This window comes from Pleurodeles waltl, chromosome 9 (assembly GCF_031143425.1).
Source record: "Pleurodeles waltl isolate 20211129_DDA chromosome 9, aPleWal1.hap1.20221129, whole genome shotgun sequence".
Taxonomy (NCBI): domain Eukaryota; kingdom Metazoa; phylum Chordata; class Amphibia; order Caudata; family Salamandridae; genus Pleurodeles; species Pleurodeles waltl.
In genome coordinates, this window is record NC_090448.1 from 379,388,078 (window position 1) to 379,406,704 (window position 18,627).

Sequence of the window (18,627 nt, forward strand, 5' to 3'; positions counted from 1 at the left end):
AGTAGCGGTCCGCCCAAAACGCATGGGAACCTGCGGTAGTCCCTTTGTTTTCTTGTTTTATTTTAAAGTCAACATGTATTTATTTAATTTATTTCCATTCATTTTCACACTGCTCTTTCTCATTCCTCCATAAGAGCACACCGCCATTTCTGGCCCTGAGTCCTGGCTGCGCCTCTGACGCTGTTCCCTCTACTTGTGACATCACAGTCTGTTGCCGTGGAAATGATCTGACGTCCGGACCGATGAATTCTAAGAGACCGAAGCCCTCTTGTCATCCAAATGTCCGGGCACTCAGAGAAGCAGGTATTTTGCTCCTTCCCCCCCCCCCCCCAGAAGCCGTTTAAGGTCTACATCACCTGCACTGAAGATTCATAGTTTGTGATCTTTGTCTAGGAAGCAGTTTGATTTGACTTTTGCAAGATTGTGTTAATAGGCCTCTTGGGTGTTTTATGATGGTGTCTACCTTGTAGGTAGCTATGTCCTGGCGAGTCGATTTTCTTTGTAGAGGCCATCTGGGCTGAATTAGGAGACTTGGATATGACTGGCGATGGGTGGTGAATATTAAAGATATCGAGAGGAATTTTCTTCCTTTAATCAGTGTTGATTGAGAGGTTCCTTTGTACAGGTATTATGTGGATTATTTTCTTGGTTATCTTTGTTAATGAAGTGAGGGATCCTGCAGTGTGCGAATTGTATGTTTTTTTGTTTGTTTTTTAGAAGACGTCACCTATTTAATTGTTTTTGCGTATTGTACTTATACAGCACAAGCATGAGCTCAATTGTTAATTAATGTTCCCCTTAAATACAGAGTACTAGTTGAATATAAATGTTTTTTAAAAAATCAGCAAAACCTGATCAGAAACTCATCCTGCTGATTGTTTTTTAAAAAGAATTGCAACCTACCTGAAGTGCCACAGGTAATTTGATGCTTAAGTAAGCATAGATATTGCTTAATCGACAAAATAAAAGCACCTTTGACCTTTTTCTATTAACTTGACCTTTTGGAACTTGTTACAGGTTAAGAGCAGCTCATGATCAGTGCTTGGATACCATCACGTGTAATAAGTTGAGATATACAAATCCACCTAACATACCATAACGTAATCATGGTGAAACTAATTGAGCTTGCTTTTGGTGCAGTGTGTGGGGTAGCTTAGTGCAGGATTCTGGAATATTTCTTATCCTGCATCGATAAGTAAAGAAAGCTTCTCAGAAAGGGTGCTACAGATCAGTTTTCTCAGTCCTCCAGTTACTGGCATGCTTATTTTAATCCATTGTAACCTACTCATCCATTAGTGAGCCAATGCGGTCTAAATCGCATTCCTGGAATTGAGCCCTTTTTTTACATCTCGTACCACTACCGCAGCATGACACTGATTCACATGTTATTTTTCAATATTTTTAGGTGGTGGTACAGAGATAACTGCCCCAATATGCCATGGGCGCAGAGGGCAAATATAACTGACTGAGCTTTTTTTTACCCAGCATCATCAATACCGAATGCACAAATTAATCTAGTTCCTTTTTCCGATTGTTTATGTACACACTATATTTTCCTGTATGTTTATCATCATGTGAGAACAGATGAGCATGAGCACGTTATTTGAAGTATTACATGTTGCACAAATGCAAAGTGTGTGGCTCTGCTTCTGTTCTTTCATTCCTGTAGAAATATCCTGAGTTTATACATTTATGTGTTTTAATTTCTGACTTGTTTGTTTCTCTTACATATGGAACCTTTGTTCTTAATATATTGATTGTCCCTATTTCGAGGTGGTGCTAAAACGCACTTCATATCTCTAAACTGTGTGCATCCCAAAGCATTTTTGTGTACTGTTTCATGCACAAGGCGACTCACAAATACATCCTAATCTGCAAATCTACCTCGCGATTCACAGATCTAAATTTAAATAATGTGTGGGCAAACTGTTCCTGGGCACAGCATGGCCTCCATAATTCCCTATGTCCAGTAAAAACCCCTTCCTGTATCCTTTTCATGGGAAGTGACCAAAATCTTTACCCTGTACAGGCAGAATTATTCTATGCCTAGTCTGAGGTGTACACAGTGATACCGGGAGCAAGATATTGTGGAGATCCGTGCCAGTGTGGTATTGCAGGCTAACCCTATGAGGCTCTGCCGCAAACTCGGCGAGCAGTATTATTGGGCACAGATGATGACTGAAGGGGGCCATGTACTTTGGGTACTGCTGGAAATTCACAAATTAGATCATGACAAAATCCAAGAAACTAATTGCTTATATCACGTTAACATAGCTTATGTTAAAAAAAATAAAAAACCCTTACATTTCCATGAGGGAACTATAAGGGACATCATGCTTGTGATTAAACCTAAAAGTCGGTTAAGTGTAATAATTATGGTTATTTAAAAACTATAAAATGCCTCTAGGGTATACAAGTTCGCACTTGACGTCACCAGTAATAAAATGATCTAATATTACATCATTATTGATGTGGTGTAAGAATTGACATATGTGCCTTAACCCTCGTAACAGGTATGCAATAACGGTTGAGAAAATATTGTCAATTTCTATCACCGTCTCTTAGAATTACTATTATTATTATTTTTTTTTTTTTTTGCGAAATGTAACATTCCTAAGATCGTATCTGGGCTACCGTTGTACCTGCAACCTTTGTCGCCTCTAGAAAATTGTCTCTTGGCTTCCCGTGTAACTTGCCTTTTGTTTCCTACCATGTAATGGTGTAATTAAATGTCTATAGCAGTGAATTAGTGGGCAGGCGTTGTGAGCATGTTTGTGTAGATAGCTTCAACTGGCAAATTCTAGTGGCTTTTAGGTTTTGAACTGCAACCATAACCTTTTTTATTTTTTTCGATGTTTTTACACATGGCTGGTATGTGTTGTAACGGACAACCATAATGTTGGTTTAACATAGTTGTTTTCAATGCATGTATTTGTGTGCATGGTTACTCTATTCTTAGAACCGTCATATGCAAACCGTAAATGAAAAAGCGTGTGTTTTTAATTGGTGTAGCTAGGGCAGAAGTGACAGACTATCCAGTGTAATTGATTTGCTTTTTGGATTTAGTTAGCTTCTAATATTCCCAATGTATGTTTTATCACTTTACATGCATGATTACCTACACATGTATTTACAGTTGAGACTTCCTTTATGTGTTGTAATATTAATTGTTTGGAGATCTGTTAACCACACATGAGAGTTGGACCAATAAAAGGATACTGTAAGAAAAACAGCTGCTAAGTGATTGTCATCACATAATCACACTATTTCTCATTATCTTGTCTGAGGGTTATTTATGAGTATGTTGGGTGACAGCTCTGCTATGGGATATTCTAGTACGTAATGATTAGTGATTCGACCCTCCTAATTCTTCCTACACCCAAGGAGATTGTTATTTTGTAATCTCTTTTTGCTTTGCCTATCCCCAGAGTAGGGTAAAGTGTTGGCCATTCCTGTACAGCCCTCTCACTTAAAGTATCTACTGTCTTCAGTTTTTTGCCTCTACTAGTGTGCTAGCACAGATTGTCTTCTCCAGTTCTACCAGTGCATTCTCATTCTCGAGAAGGTTTGTAGCCTATTTTGCCAACCTGAGGTGCGATAATCCCTGGATATCTGAGATCAGGCTAGTTACTTTTGGATTTAGTAAGGACATTGGCTTCACACATAAATGGCATGTGTCCTTAAAGTCTCACTTAATTCCGTAATTAGAGAATTGCCCCACGGGATTAGGTTCATTTGACCGTATACTGGATTCAGCTTCCGGGTCATTGCAATGTAGACTGAATATTGCTGCCGTGCACTAACACCAGATGTTCACATTCGTACTGCTGGATTCTCCAGAGAGCCATTTCTTCCATCCACCTTTCACCGCAATGACCCAAATTCTGAGGTACAGTCAGCCCGGTGGAAATTATTAAATGTTTGAGGCATTTTAATTTTGGTTTGTGGCTGACATTTTGAACTATCAGTCGAAGTCTGCACCTCATTGCTGATGAGGTCATACAACACCGATTTCTTTTCATTGACTGATCCTGGTTCACTTCTTTGCCCAAGGAAGCACACTAATGAGCTTGTGGGGAAGTACACAAGAAAAGCCTAGTGGGGGGGGGATCAAGGACTTAAAGAACGTAGAGAGTCCAATGTCACAGGAGAATGGTAGTGCCCAAGGCTCAAAGCCCACAAGAGTGTCTAGAGGAGAAAATGGATGAGATGTTGGGAGAGGAAATACCTGAAAATCATTGAAGGAGGAAGAACATGATGGGGGTGTGGATAAGGGATTACATGAGATAGCATTTGAGGCATAGCACAAGAGTAGGCCTAGTGAATGGGATATCAAAAGGCCTATGTGGCAAACCCTACAGGAGCAGTATGCGTGAACCAAAGAGTCCTATACACTAGCCCCACTCACCTAGGGAATAATATTGATCAGAGAGAAATATACACGAAGGATCTCAGGTGTATGGTAAATGAAGAACTCATGGCTGAAATACTTCAACAATCAGCCCCCCCTGCCAGAGGCAAACTAATCATAGTGTGGCTAAAAGATCGTTAATGTGGACTTAAGTTTTCATACATTGTGCAAATAATTAACTGGATGTCTCCAGGTATCTGTATCTAAGAATTAATTCTTTGAAATTTGTTAAACTAAGCTTGTTATCTGTAGGTTAGCTGGCAACATCAAGGATATGGTGTTGTCATTTAGGAAATATAGTAGTTGGAGAGATGCATCTAATAAAGCCACTGCTTGATTGGGATCTAGGTGTCTGTGCCAATTACTGATAAAGATAATGAGGGCAGAGCCTCTCTACTATAACAGAACACCACACACAAATATGAAGATGACCCCAGATTTCAACATAAGAGTAACAGATGAGTTAAAGTATCCAAAGCAGATTTTGTGCGAATTTACATTACATTAAAATGAGCACACAAGTAGAAATGTTGAGCTATTTATTTGTGGGCTTTGTGGTGTACTGTACATCGATGTTATGTAACTTTACAACAGTGTGTTTGTACAAGTGACTAAGAATCCATAGATGGTGTGGGCCCATGTGCAGTATTTTTCAAACTCAACAAGTTGCAGGCAGCCATGAACAGTGTGGTGTTCAGGATCATCATGACTCCCTTTGTAGTTGTTTCTACCTAATTGTTTAGTGTTACTGCATTCAAAAGTCTGGGAACCCTCAACGCTCCGATTTCTGCCCTATGTTCCACCAATATGAAGCATTCTTGGCTGATGAGTGGCACACTTATTTACTTAGATGTGATTAAAAACTAAGTTTCACTTAGGCCAGAACACTAGAGCTAAAAAGGAACATTTAATAATAAAAGTTCTGAAAACTTTAAAATGCTGTCCTTAACACCACCTTGTTCTTTCCTTAAGTCTGCTCAGTAGCATGGTGTGGTTGGATACATCACGTGCAGTTGAGAAGTCAGGGAAGATCAGAGTTTGCTTTTTTGTCAAGGGAGATGAGCAGTTCTCTGATGTTTTGTTATTAACAATTTCTGCCTCTGGAATATCTAATTTCATGATGAGGCTCTTGCTTGTGCTCTTGCAATGGTCTGTGACTACTTTTTCCACGTTTTTTCCAAGATATGGGAACTTTGAGTGTGAATGATAGTTAAACAGCACATTTTTATTGACTATTTCTAAACTACTCCAAAACCTACACGCCTTTGGCACTAAGGATTAGGGAGCTAATTCAGTGAAGAGCTGAGTCTTAAGGTTCTTCTTGAAGAGGTGTTTGAATTGCTCAAGGGTAGGGCATTTAAAAGTTGGGAAGCTAGTATTGAGAAAACATTGTCCCTAGAGGAGGATTTGGGAAAGGTAGGGACATTAAAAAAACGTTGAGCAGTGGATTGCCAGCACTGAAGAAAGGGTGGGAGGGTATTAGCTTTTTTTTTTTTTTTTTAGCAATACAGATGCTGGCCCAACAAAGCATTTGTGGACCAAGCAGAGGAAGTTAAAATAAACTCTCATTAATCAGGAGCAACTGTAACTGAGTTAGAATCGGTTTTCCTCTTTTAAAACGAGGTGATGTAACCGTTCAAGAACCTTGATTTTGAATACATTGAAGGTGTTTTATTAATTCTTTGTTTAACCCTACTTATGGAACATTACAGTAGTCAAGCCTGGACCCGATCAAGCGTGAAATGGCTGTTCTTTTCTCTTAGGTGGTTAAATACGGGAGGATTGATTTCAGTGTGCAAGAGTAAATTCATTATGAACCTGGGCTTTCATTTTAAGAAGCAAATCAGTTTTTACTTCCAGGCATCGACACTGCTGCAAGGAAGAGGGAAGGGTCAAGTGTCCACATTAAATTGACTACAATTATGGGTACGAGGCCGAAAGGGTCCATTCAGCAATCCTAGGTCATTTTTGTCCATTCAGTACTAAACCTTACAAAGTCACGCTTTAAAAAGGGTTGCATTTGATGGGGTGTCAAATGATCATCTTCGTGTCGTCTGCATCTGTAAAGAAGCGGATGCCATAGGACTTGATCAAGATGGCTAATGGGTGTACATAATTATTAAAGGAGGGAGAGGACTGAGTCTTGGAAAACACCCATAGTAGTAATTTGCAAACAGGATGTCTGTGTGCCTTAGGACATTCTTTAGGTCGTTTACCTTAGACTTTTTAAGGAGCGGTGATGATTACAAGTTTGAAGGAGTTGGGCATTGTACCATTTAAAGGGAAGCATATGTTACGCTTGTTAAGTCAATCTCCAGGGATTGGAGCCCTTTCTTCATGAATACAGCTGAGCAAGGTTCTACTGGGAGGTTGGCCAGCTGTGCACATTTCTTCTCCAACAAGGAGGAGATTGACGATTGCACTGTTTTTGCTGATGATGGAATGGATCAAACTCAACTGGAAGGTTTTCTAGACTTGCTTGGTGACTTCAGAAATCTTCTTGAGGCAGGAATGTGCCGGACATTTATTCATTCACTAGAAATTTAAGTTTTACATTACAGAAAGTAGGGATCTTAGTTTTGAAGACATCCAGTGGACCTTTGAATGTTTCTGTATAATGTTGGGCGAATTTTTCAGGTTTGGACATTTATTTAACAATGTTATAGATCTCCTTTGTTGGATTCAGAGCCTCCTTGATGCAGTTAGTGAGGTGGGCCGTTTGTGCATGTTGTATTGTCTTGCATGCTCTTGGTATTGCACATGAACTTGTCAATGTAAACAGAATGTTGTTTGGTGTTAAGTGGGGATTAGCTTTACCTTGCTAACTTTCTCACATTTTTACTTGATTCGGGATTGTGCATGCTTCTGAGAACTTTGAATGTCATCCCTCCATTCACTGAAGGTCAGTGGAGCGCTTTCAACGCTAATTTCAAGATCATGCATCCTCTCGGGTTCATGCACATTCTTTCATCTTATGTTTTGTCTTTATCATCTACTCTAGTTCTAGGGGCGATCTGGTGTTAAGTCACAGTAGTCTAGCTATGCTGTTACCGCAGCTCTCGTCATTTCCAGTCTGGGTTAGGTTTATAGTAGTATAAGGATTTTCCAGAGTATGGAGACCTATTGGTTGATGCATCTCATTACTTCATTAATCCCGAACCACAGGATAGGTGAAAAGGGTACAGTGCAAAAGCACATAGAGGTGAGGATCATCTCAAGCTCAGAAAAGGATATCAACATTTTTTTTAATCTAAGCTGTAAATCATGCTGGTTAAGTCCTGCGTTCTGGAACCCTCTGCCACATTGTGAAATTATTAAAATGGTAGATAGGCATTTCTGTTGTTCTGCTCACATAAAAACAGCATGGACACATTTGTAGGGTTACTGTGATCAGGAAGCTCTTTTAGTGCTTCAAAAGTAAAGAGTACAGAGAAGGGCTGAACATTTGGTCATCTTGTAAAGACTAGAATGACACACAAGTCTTCTTCGGGGAACAAACATTAGCACTGGGTTCCATTTGAAGTTAATCTACAATGCAAGTGATAAACTTTCTTGCTCAGTATACGGGGGGTGAGAAAATTCTCTCAAGGTGACCATTCTTTGTTTACTTATCACCGTCTGATATTTTTTCTCGGAGCAAAAAAGAGCAGGGAGATTGGACAGCAGGGCTATAACATTGTGTGCCTGATGCACATTATTGTTTTTTCAGCAGCCTAACATCCGTGCCACAAGTGACACAGACTAATGCAGTGTGCTAAATTGGAGAGAAATTCTGGTTAAAGAAAGTAATACTAGTTGTAAAGAGTGCCAGAAAGAAATCTGAACTGAAGCGCTTTTCAGAGAACTTGTATTATTGTAGTACTGAAATCTCTTAACCTGAGTTACTGTACATATTACAGTGTTGTATGTCTATGTAGTGAGATTGACACCACATTCTGGAACCAGAAGGTGAATGGAATAACATTAAGTGGGACATTGTATATTTCTTAAATTATACTATTTGAAACAAAGGAAAACATGTATTTGTTTAAAGAAACATTATTTTTTGGTCATCTGCGAAGGTAGGATTAGAACCCGGGTCAGTAGCCACTATTTATTGACCTAATTCTTGAAACTTTTTATAAAGTGCTGCATTGTAACGGGTGCCACTTTGTAGTGCTGTAGAGGACTGAAAGTGGCTCTTATGGAACCTTTATCCCTTGCGCAGCAAAGATCGCTTAATGTTTACCGAGTTGTAGACTTCTTCAGTGGGCGTTTTGCCTTCTTTAGGGTGCTGCCTGTAGAAAGAAGCGGTCAGTTTTCTAGAGAGGGTGTTAAGTGCTTTTGTACACGTTTATTCTTTCACAGAGCCAAAATAAGAAGGTTACTGAGATCTGGATACATCACCTTCCAAAGTTGCGTACCCAGTACCTAAATCAATGGCCTGGCATATTTCTTGCTGTTTTACCTAGTTAGTGCAGCCTGGTTTGCCTTGCTTGATGTTGTGTTTTGGTGGGGCATGCACGATGGGAAAGATTTTGAAATTGTTTGGCACAGATATCCTTTTGTGCATTAGAAAACCGTGCTGAGAAATTTAATTTTCATTTCACAGGCAGATGTTAACCAGCTGTGGTCAAGTGTTCTTACAGATATAAAAATAAAAAGTGACTGTGTCTGTTAGCCCACAAATTATCTGTACTATTTTATTGATTAAAAGGATTAACCATTTAAATGTGCAAATTCTGTTTTGACAAGAATGATCAGATCTCTGTAAGAGTAGTTCCGGTGACCCTGGCAATTTTTCGGGTCATTCCAGAAATATTTTATGATGCTCCATATCACAACCTGTTTATAGTTTGAGAAGGTTCTGGATTTTGTATTTTTCTGCTCAAGGAAGCTCTGCACCGATGTGATGTTGCAGTAACTATATAGGTGCCACCCAGGTGTACTGGTATCAGTTCTTCTCTTCTCTCCCTTCCCCATTGTGATCCTCTACACGGAGCCGGAGACATGTCGCCCTACACCACATGCAATGCTGGCAGGAACTTTGCTTCCTAGATCAAAGCCTGAGCCCTATTCACTTGGGCTAGGCTTCGGGGGAGGAATGGGAGGGCTCACTGGACTCTGCAGAATACCAGCCCAATGGAGAAGTCCCAAATATGGACTGTTGTGAGGAACTGGATAAAGCCAGTGGACTGGATACTTCTCCTGATACTGGCCTGCTTGCTCTCCTGTCCATGGCTATAGAGGAGGGAGCCTCTTATGCAATGGTGGTGTGGAGTGCAGCTGAGGTTCTTGAGTGTCAGTTGCCTGCAGTGGGAGTCATGACTAACATCTTGACAGAGTTGTTGCAACAAGGAGTTTCCTCATCAGAACTCCTGCTCCTGTTCAATGATGTTATTACTAATGTCCTGTTGGGGACTTGGTCCAAACCCATTCTAGCGGCTTCTGTGAATAGGACGATCGCCCTTCGCCACTGGCCTGTCTCAGGGGACCCAAACTTCCTCACCCAACACACTGTCTTAGAGAGCTTGATGGTCTAAGCTTCAGCAGTCCAAGTCACATCCACTGCCACCACCCCAGATAGGGAATCCAAGAGGCGCTGGACTCTTTGGGAAAGAAGTTGTTTTCTCCTGCCAGCCTTGCTTTGCGGTCTAGACCGCATATCTTGTGGGTGTTACTCCCACAGTCTGTGGATACGGCTGCGCAAGTGCTGCCACAGGTTCTGGAGAAGGCCTGGTCTCTATTTTCTCTGGCTGTTGACGAATGGAGAGATGCAGAAAAGTGGACTCAACACTACCAACTCGCTGGGCAGAGCGATGTTATCGATGGTGGCCCTGAGGCGTCGCGCCTGGTTGAGGATGTCTGGCTTTTCAGGGCATGTCCAAGCTTCCCTTGTGGACATGCCCTTTGATTGCACCTTTTTTCTTCAGGGACAAGGCAGATTTGACGCAGGAGTGCTTTAAGGGCTCTCGGGCTACGGCCAAGTCCTTGGGCCTCTAGGTTGCTCCCCACCATCCCCAATCTGCTTTTCACTCCTTTCGTGGCTATGTAAGGGGCTTCCAGTTGTGCCAGTTTCCTCCGACCCAATGAGCCACACATACTCCCCGGCCCCTGCATGACTGAGGATGCTGTACGCACAGGCCTCATGGGTCAGGTAGCCATCGGTCTGGTTAGTCCTCGCTCCCCTCCCAGTAGCTACAGTCTTCAAACCTTGGTAATCTGCCCCCTACTATCATGGGCACCAAGTTGGCAGCTGGATTTGCCATCAACTGCCCCACTGGCAGTCCATAACATCTGACTGGTGGGTGTAGCAGATTGTTCGAAGGGCTACTCCCTACCCTTCGAAGTTACCCCTACCTCCATGCCACCATCTCACTACTGGCTGACAGTGGATCATCTGTCCCTTCTTCCTGAGGAAGTCGGTGCTCTCTTGGACAAGGGTTCTGGTGCCAGAAGTAGTCCGTGGGTGCTATTTCTACTACTTTCTGGTTCCCACAAATGACATAAGCCTTCAGCCTATTCTAAATCTTCGAGCTCTCAAATTCTTCCTCAGGAAGTAGAAATTCAAACTGTTTAGGTCCTGTCTGCCCTGGACCCAAGAGACTGGATGGTAGCGTTGGACTTACAGGCACTGCTACTTCCACATTCCTGTCCTGCCTGCCCACCAGCACTATCTGAGGCTTACGGTAGGCCATGAGCATTTTCAGTTCACAATGCTTCCTTTAGGCCTTACCAGCGCCTCTTGCATGTTCACCAATGTGATGCCGGTGGTTGCAGCCCATCTGCAGAGATCAGGGGTGCCAGTCTTCCCCTGTCTTGACAATTGACTGTTGAAGGCAAGCTCGTCCCAGGCTGTCATCTCGCACCTCCAGACTACAGTGGACCTTCTGCATTCACTGGGGTTCACTATCAACGTGCCAAAGTCAGACCTGACTCCCTCTCGGATGCTTACTTTCATGGGAGATGTTCTGGACATAGTGCAGTTTTGGGCATATCCTGCTGAACAGCAAGTCCAGAGTATTCAGGCTATGATACCCATGTTTCAGCCTCAGCCTTAGAGTCATTCTCACCGAAATCCAGGATGTCGGGCCTCCTGCTTCTTGCTGGTGACTCATGCCTGTTGATATGTGTGGGCTGTGCAGTGGGATCTGAAGTTCCAGTGGACCCTGCAACTGGGGAATCTCCCCAGCATGTCCAGGTCTCCGAGGGAACTGCTCACATCTGCAGCGGTCATTAACAAACTATGATTGGCTCAGAGGCAGGCCCCTCTCCCTTCCCCAGCCAGATCAGATAGTAGTGACACTTTCATCACTCCTGGGATGAGGCAGCCATCCAGGAGAGGTGGCGATCAGGGGACTCTGGTCTCCGGCAGAATCGGGACTCCACATGCTGGGGCTCCAACTGACCCGAATCGCATTGAAAGCCTTTTACTCTCCATCGAAGGAAGGCTAGTACAGGTGTTCACGGACAACACCACCAGCATGTGATTTTACAACAAACGTGGCAGGGTGGGGTCTTGGACCCTCTGTCGAGGCCCTGCATCTCTAGTCCTGGCTGGAGTAGCAGGGTATATCCCTGGTGGTTCAGTACCTGGTGGGCTCTCTAAAAGCCAGGGCAGACAAACTCAGCTGTCAATACCTACCGGATCACGAATGACGTCTCCACGCGGAGGTGGCACAAGGTGTCTATCAGCAGTGGGGAGAGCCTTGGTTAGATCTATTTGCCCCCGCTATTTGCTGGAATGTCAGGAGTTCTGCATGCTGGAGTTTCCAAGGCGGCTCTCTCTTGGAGATGCTTTTTGTCTCGAGGTGAGCTCAAGCCTCCTGTACACCTTTCTGCCAATACAACTCCTACCCAGAGTTCTGAAGAAAAGCAGGAACAATTGGGCTCAGGTCCTTATTGTGGCTCTGGACTGGGCATGGAGAGTCTGGTATCCTGAGCTACTGAGCATGGCCATCGATCCTCTGATCAGGCTGCCTCTTCAGGAGGATCTTCTGTTGCAGCAGTCACCCGAACCTGTCCAATCTCCACTTTCTTGCGTGGAGATTGAGTGGCAGCAGTTGACAGCTTTGGACCTTCATCCCAAAGTCTGTCAAGTTATTTTGGCAGCCAGGTGTCCCTCCACTAAGACGGCGTACGCCTGCCTTTTGAAACAAATAGTGTCTTGGTGTGCAGGGAAAATAATCTTTCTGCCCCCCCTTTCTGAAGTCTTATTTTTTTTATTTTTTCCCTTTTCCATAAGGGCTCTGCTCTGGGCACTCCTAAGGATTGTCTGGCTCCTCTTTCTGCCTTCGTGTGACTGCCTGACCAACCCTCCTTGTTCAAGTCCCCTATTGTACATGGGTTCCTAAAAGATCTTGTTCTTCTTTTCCCTGCTTCACCATTTATCATGCCTCAGTGGGATCTCGATCTGGTCTTAACATTCTTAATGTGTGCTCCATAGTTGTCCTCCGGGGCTGCCCGCAGAGTAAGTGACTGCAGGCTTTATCATACAAACTGCCTTATTTCTCTGTCTATCCTGACAGTTGTCAGTACCGAAAGTTGTCATCCCATTCCATGTAGGCTAATCGGTCACATTGCCTACCTTTTTCGCTCCACCACAGAAGAGGAGTGACTCTGCCATCTGGACCTGAAAAGAGAGTTGTCGTTCTACCTTGATCGAACTAAAGAGTTATGGGTGGATGACTAACTCTTGGAGGGGCATGTTGGTGCAAAGAAAGGTTGAGGTGCAGAAACAGACCATCTCTGGGTGGGTTATGCTCTGCATTCAAACCTGCTACGCTTTGGCCAGGAAGAAACCTGAAGGCTTTTGAGTTCATTGCACCAGAGCTAGAGGTGTGACCACTGCGTTAGCATAGGGAGTTCTGGTCATGGACCCCTGCCAGGCAACAACATGTGCCTCTCTACACACGTTTACCAAACAGTACTTCCTAGGCAGTCAGGTTCGTAGGGAGGTGCACTTTGCCTGTTTGGTGCTACAGGATTATTATTTTTTATCTGAAATATCTTTCGCAGACCCACCTGAGGGGAGGTATTGCTTGGGTAGCTACTGAAAGGTAAGGAACCTGCAGCTAACTGTCTCTATCAGATGTACACGTTACTTACCTTTGGTAACGCATTATCTGGTAGAAACTATATCTAGCTGCAGATTCCTTACTGACACACCCATCCTCCCTGCTCTGCAAACAGTTTTCTCGGGACAGGGGTGACCCCTTTCAGGGCCCTAGTGGTTCACACCAGTGGTCCGTGCACTTCATGGCTCTGTACTTCTGATGTGTAAAGTCGTGAAAAGTAACTACCACGTGTGCCTGGGTGGTGCCTATATAGGTACTGTGATGTCACTCCAGCAGGGGCGATGCTGCGGATGCACATAGAGCCGATCGACACCACCTACTGGCTCTCAGAGCTATTGCTCAATAGAAATCTTCTGGATCGATTCTGACGCCTGGGAAATTGAAAGGTAAGGAACCTGCGGCTAGATATAGTTTCTACCAGATATGGATTACTGAAGGTAAGTAGCTTGTTATTCATCTCCTCTTCAGTTCCAAAACATGAATTTGTGTAGATAATTATTTGTTTCAACGAGTTCTTGCAACTGGGATGTAGCCTACTGGGTTGATTTAACTGCTGAAGGGTAGGTTTGGGATGGGTCTGAAATGTGCTGGGTATTGTGGCTTGACTGAGGAGTTCTTTAGTAAGGGAGTGATAATTGCATTCTGTAAGGCTTTAGTCAGTAATACTTAGTAAAATTAGTTATTTACAATTCCCTTCATTTCCTGGTCCATTGAGGGCAAGTTATCTTTATTTGTGCTATCGAAGGTGGGATCACCAATGATATTCGAAGGTTTCAACTTGTCAGCATCTTTTAACTTTTGTTCAAAACTTGCAGTGATTAAGGAGGAACATGAGAATATTATATTAAGCACGTGGATTGGATCTGAAGGAAGGAAGTCTAAGCTTTTGTCTTGATGGTCATATTTTTGAAAAAAGACTTAAATTTCTCATATTGTTGGTCTAAAGTAACAGGAACATCGTTCAAAGCCCCCACTCAGTTAAATTGCTGAATATTTTTGAAGAGCCCCCTTGTGTAGTTTAATACTTGATTGGTTTGGTAATGCTCTTTCTTTACTTTCTGTATTTGTATATGCTATTCCCTCGTAAGGTCGCTGATTTGGATTTCCTTCACCACTGTTCCATTTTTTTAACCCATGTTTTTTTCAGGTTAACTTGATCTGGATTGAACCATTTGACTGTCTTCTGGACTGGATCTTTTGACTTGCAGCAGAGCCCTGGTTCCAGTGTTCTAAGCGAGGATAGTATCTTTGTCAGATTTCATTCAGTACAAAAGATCTTCTGGTACATCAAATTCATTGTGGAGGATTCCCACAGCAAGCTAAAATATTCTGAGCAGCGTCCTTACCATATTGTGTAGTAAACCGTATGATCCTGGTTGAGAAGTGATAAATGATCTAGTTACATTGGGACTCCAAACTGAGAACAGAAACTTTCCTCCTATTGTCTGTGCAGTGTGTTTTATAAGAATAAATGGACTAATCAGAAATGAAAGTCAAATACGTTTCGCCTTAGTTATTTATCTGCATCACCCCCAAAAAAACTTTATGGTACAATTTTTTGAGATTTTAAGGCTCCCCAAAAATATCTCCTGTGTGAACCTAAGATATTCTTTAGTGACCTGTGCCCAAAATCCAGAAATTTTAAACGCATTGGTCTGAATAAACTGGTGTAAGGTGACAGGGATGTATTTATTGATTGACATCTAGACCACTCGTGGATCGTTTCAGAACTTTGTGGTAATAGTCTCACAAGCACGCTGGACATATGGCAGTGTTGCTTGACCTCCTTTGCTTATGATCTTCCCGGGACACCTGTCAGAGTCTATCATAGGTTCAACCCCAAAAGGAACCTGGTACAACGGTGACCAGCGATAAGTGTCTTTGATTTCCATCCCATTCACTTCCCTTGTCTGGCAGCTCCCCTTCTGAATTTCAGAAGAAGCATTATACAACTGTGCCATCAACAGCAGGAGCGGCAATGCAGAGCAGTTAGTGGCAGAGGCATTATTGGTCAAATATTTTCACTGAAGCTCTACATTGTGAATAATAGAGAAAGCATCCAGACACATGAATGGAACCCTGACTTTTATTTTAACGAGAATCATCTTTTGGATAGGTTACTGGGTTTGGTGTTCTTTCCAGCGTTGGGGCTAGAAGAGGATTTAAATATTCCTTTTGAAATAAAATATTACCAATATTAAATATCGTTTAATTGCACGTTTTCTTTCTTGAACCACCAGATCTTATTAAATTATTGTATATTGTGCTTTCATGTTTGGGGAAGGGGGAAACAGTAGATTATGTCTGGACCCTTTAAAGTAATTGCCCATTAAATGCAAAATTGTAATTTTGGAGAGTTGGAATGAAAGGTAGAAATATAGTACTGTTACAAAATAGCTGGCGTTACGCCAGGCAGAACAATTTCTGCCCAGTCCTGCCTGTTCGTCCGAAGCACCAGCCTGCTATGTAGTCTCTAGATAACCGTAAATGCCAATCCATTGCTGTAATATTGTATTTTTAAAACAAACAAAATGGATCTGAAACAATGTCATGCGTGCGTTTTAGTGGAGCTCTGCATCACTCAACTGAACTGAATCACAAAGCACTTTTTAAATGTAATCAAACTAAACACGCAAAACAAAAATAAACGATGCCTGTGACAGTGATGTGGCGGAAAAGGACTATCGTTAAAATGTCCTAATTTTATATAGTATTAATTCTTGGAGATTCCTGTTTAAATTAATGACAAATTAAAGCTGCTGATTTTTCTTGCGATTTTGCAGACCGTAAGAGTGAGGATCGGTCGGTATACTGGCGTAAGAGGGAAGAGTGTATGTCTTGTGATGGTTGATGTGAGCATATGAGTGGATGTATTGCATGAAACCGTGGATAGAGCTGGAAACACCGTGTGAGAGTGTGGGATGACCATGGTTGAGAGTGGTTTGGGAAGAGAGTGAACGAATAGGCGCATTGGATCAGTGTGCTACATGCTTTGGAGTTCATCGTTCACAGGAAATAAATGCAACGAAAGTGAGTACAGACTCGTTTCTGTATCATGTATGTATATGTACTTATATATGTAGATAAAGAGATACACATATAGAGAGAAATATGTTCGTGTTTTGTTTTGCTTTTATTCGTACAGTTATCTTTTAATTTGCACTCATCTGAAATAGGAGGCTCCTAAAATGTTGGCCTTGTGGAAAGCTTGCAGAGCCATTCAGTCATAGCATCTGTAGTTGACCCCGCTGCTACCGAGACAAAAGAACCAACAATGGACATTACCATTAGGTCACAAGACAAGTGGAACATAACATTACCCTTGGGTCACAGGGCCTGCAGCACTATCAATTATTCACATGACCTGCTGTACACAATCTAATTATTGAGATGTGGAATTTGCAGCAGTTCAAACACTTCCATTGAGTCACTGGTGTATCTGAAAGGAGCACTTCCACCAAGTCACAGACTCATCAGCTTCAGTCTCTGTCATACTCACAGGTGTCCGTCAATGATGATTTATTTTGTCCAGGGGTCGTAAATGAGATCGCAAATCTATTTTCCCGGATACCCACGCGAAAAATAGTTAGCCACTGCGGAATTTCTGTTTCATGCAGTTAGGGAGCCTTACCCTCCACAAACGCGCTCCCCCTTACAGCTAAGAACGATTTTACATACGTTTGTTTTTCAGTGTCTTGAGACTCGCCAGTATTCTGCCGAGTTTCATGCCCCTTACGTCTTTCCTTGCAGGGTGGAATAACTCCTTGTGATGGATGAAGGAAAGGAGGAGGGGGTGGGGGGCAAATACGATATTTGTGAAAATGTTAGCATAACAATCGAGCACCAATATATTTTTCTTGGGCATCATCTTCCTCTCATTCGCTTGCGAAGCAGATTTGGGCGTTTTTGTGTTGCCAGGTTTCATGCCGTTGCCGAAATTAAAAAGATTATTTCGACCAACCTTGTCACAGGAACAACAACACTTTGTGGTGGTTCAAATCGAAGGATCGGCATCACATAACAATCCATAGAGATGCTGTCTACATATAAGTGCTTGAACAATTCAATACGTTTACAGTCTGAGCATTTCTCTGTATAATTCCAAACCAAGTCTAAGAAAAGAAAAACGGAACTGATCAAAGCAATATGTAATAAAATACATTCCCAGAGCGACGATGGTTTCACAGCACAGCACAACGTATGTGTAATAAACACATATGGATTCCATCACAAGAGGCCTTTTCCGCCTATCTTTTTCTCTTACATTCACTGACTCCTCCCCGACGAAGTTTTCCTGTTTTGCAGATCATGTCTGGTGTTAAGCAACAGAGACTATCTGGATATCATTCAATATGGACTCAACCGCCTCGTGTTTATTTTTTTAATAGCCAAATACATAGCCTGTCCACGTTTTATATTTGCTAAAATTCTCTGACCCAAAAGAGGTACTTTTTTTTAGGTTTTAAACCATTATTTAGCATGTTGGTGATATTGTGGAATAGCATTTTAGAGCTTCAAATCCGACAATGATTTGAATTAAAGAGACGTTGAAAGGAGCATTCAGTCTACAAGAGATCAACATCAAAAAGCGAAGGACAGTTTTCGGTTGGGCTTGGAGAATACATACGCTGTATGTTGTGGAGACTACCCCTGGGTCTCTTCTAAGTTTACCAGTCGGTAGTGGTGGAAATTTACTCCTTTTAGATTCTTTCCAAATTGTTCCCATAAACAGGCACAGAAGGGGGCACCCTTGATGTTTGCAAACTGCGTATGCGTATACTGAAGGACCATAAGCCTAAGGCCTGTACAAAATGTGAGGCATTCCTGTCAAGAACCTTGAAAGTTAGAGAAAAACAGTGTTTGGCTTATTACGTGTTGGAGTAAGCAAAATGGGTGTCCCTGAAAGACGTTAGTGTATCATAGGAGGAGGTGCCTAAGATGACTGAGGAAAGAGGAGAGCCTCAGGTGAACACCAAGGTTCTGACACTCCCCATTCAGCATCAGGGGATTTGGATACTTCAGATTTACTAGTTCAGTGCTGGTGAAGATGTTACAGCTGCTGAAAAAGTATACACCCGCCATGCTACATGGGCCCTACTGTGAGTAGACTCCAAGGAAAGCAAACAGCCGTCAATTTCTAATCATACGATAGCTTTACTA

The 18,627-nt window shown here is 42.4% G+C and overlaps 1 protein-coding gene across 1 annotated transcript in view; it reads left to right on the plus strand.

The window, feature by feature from the left end:
• BICRA (BRD4 interacting chromatin remodeling complex associated protein) overlaps positions 1–18,627 on the plus strand; it is a 508,223-nt gene that overhangs the window by 176,732 nt on the left and 312,864 nt on the right. Inside the window, exon 4 of the mRNA XM_069206977.1 lies at positions 135–303. Within this exon, the coding sequence (XP_069063078.1) occupies positions 243–303 (61 nt within the window). The 5' untranslated portion in view covers positions 135–242. The remainder of the gene's footprint in view (positions 1–134; positions 304–18,627) is intronic.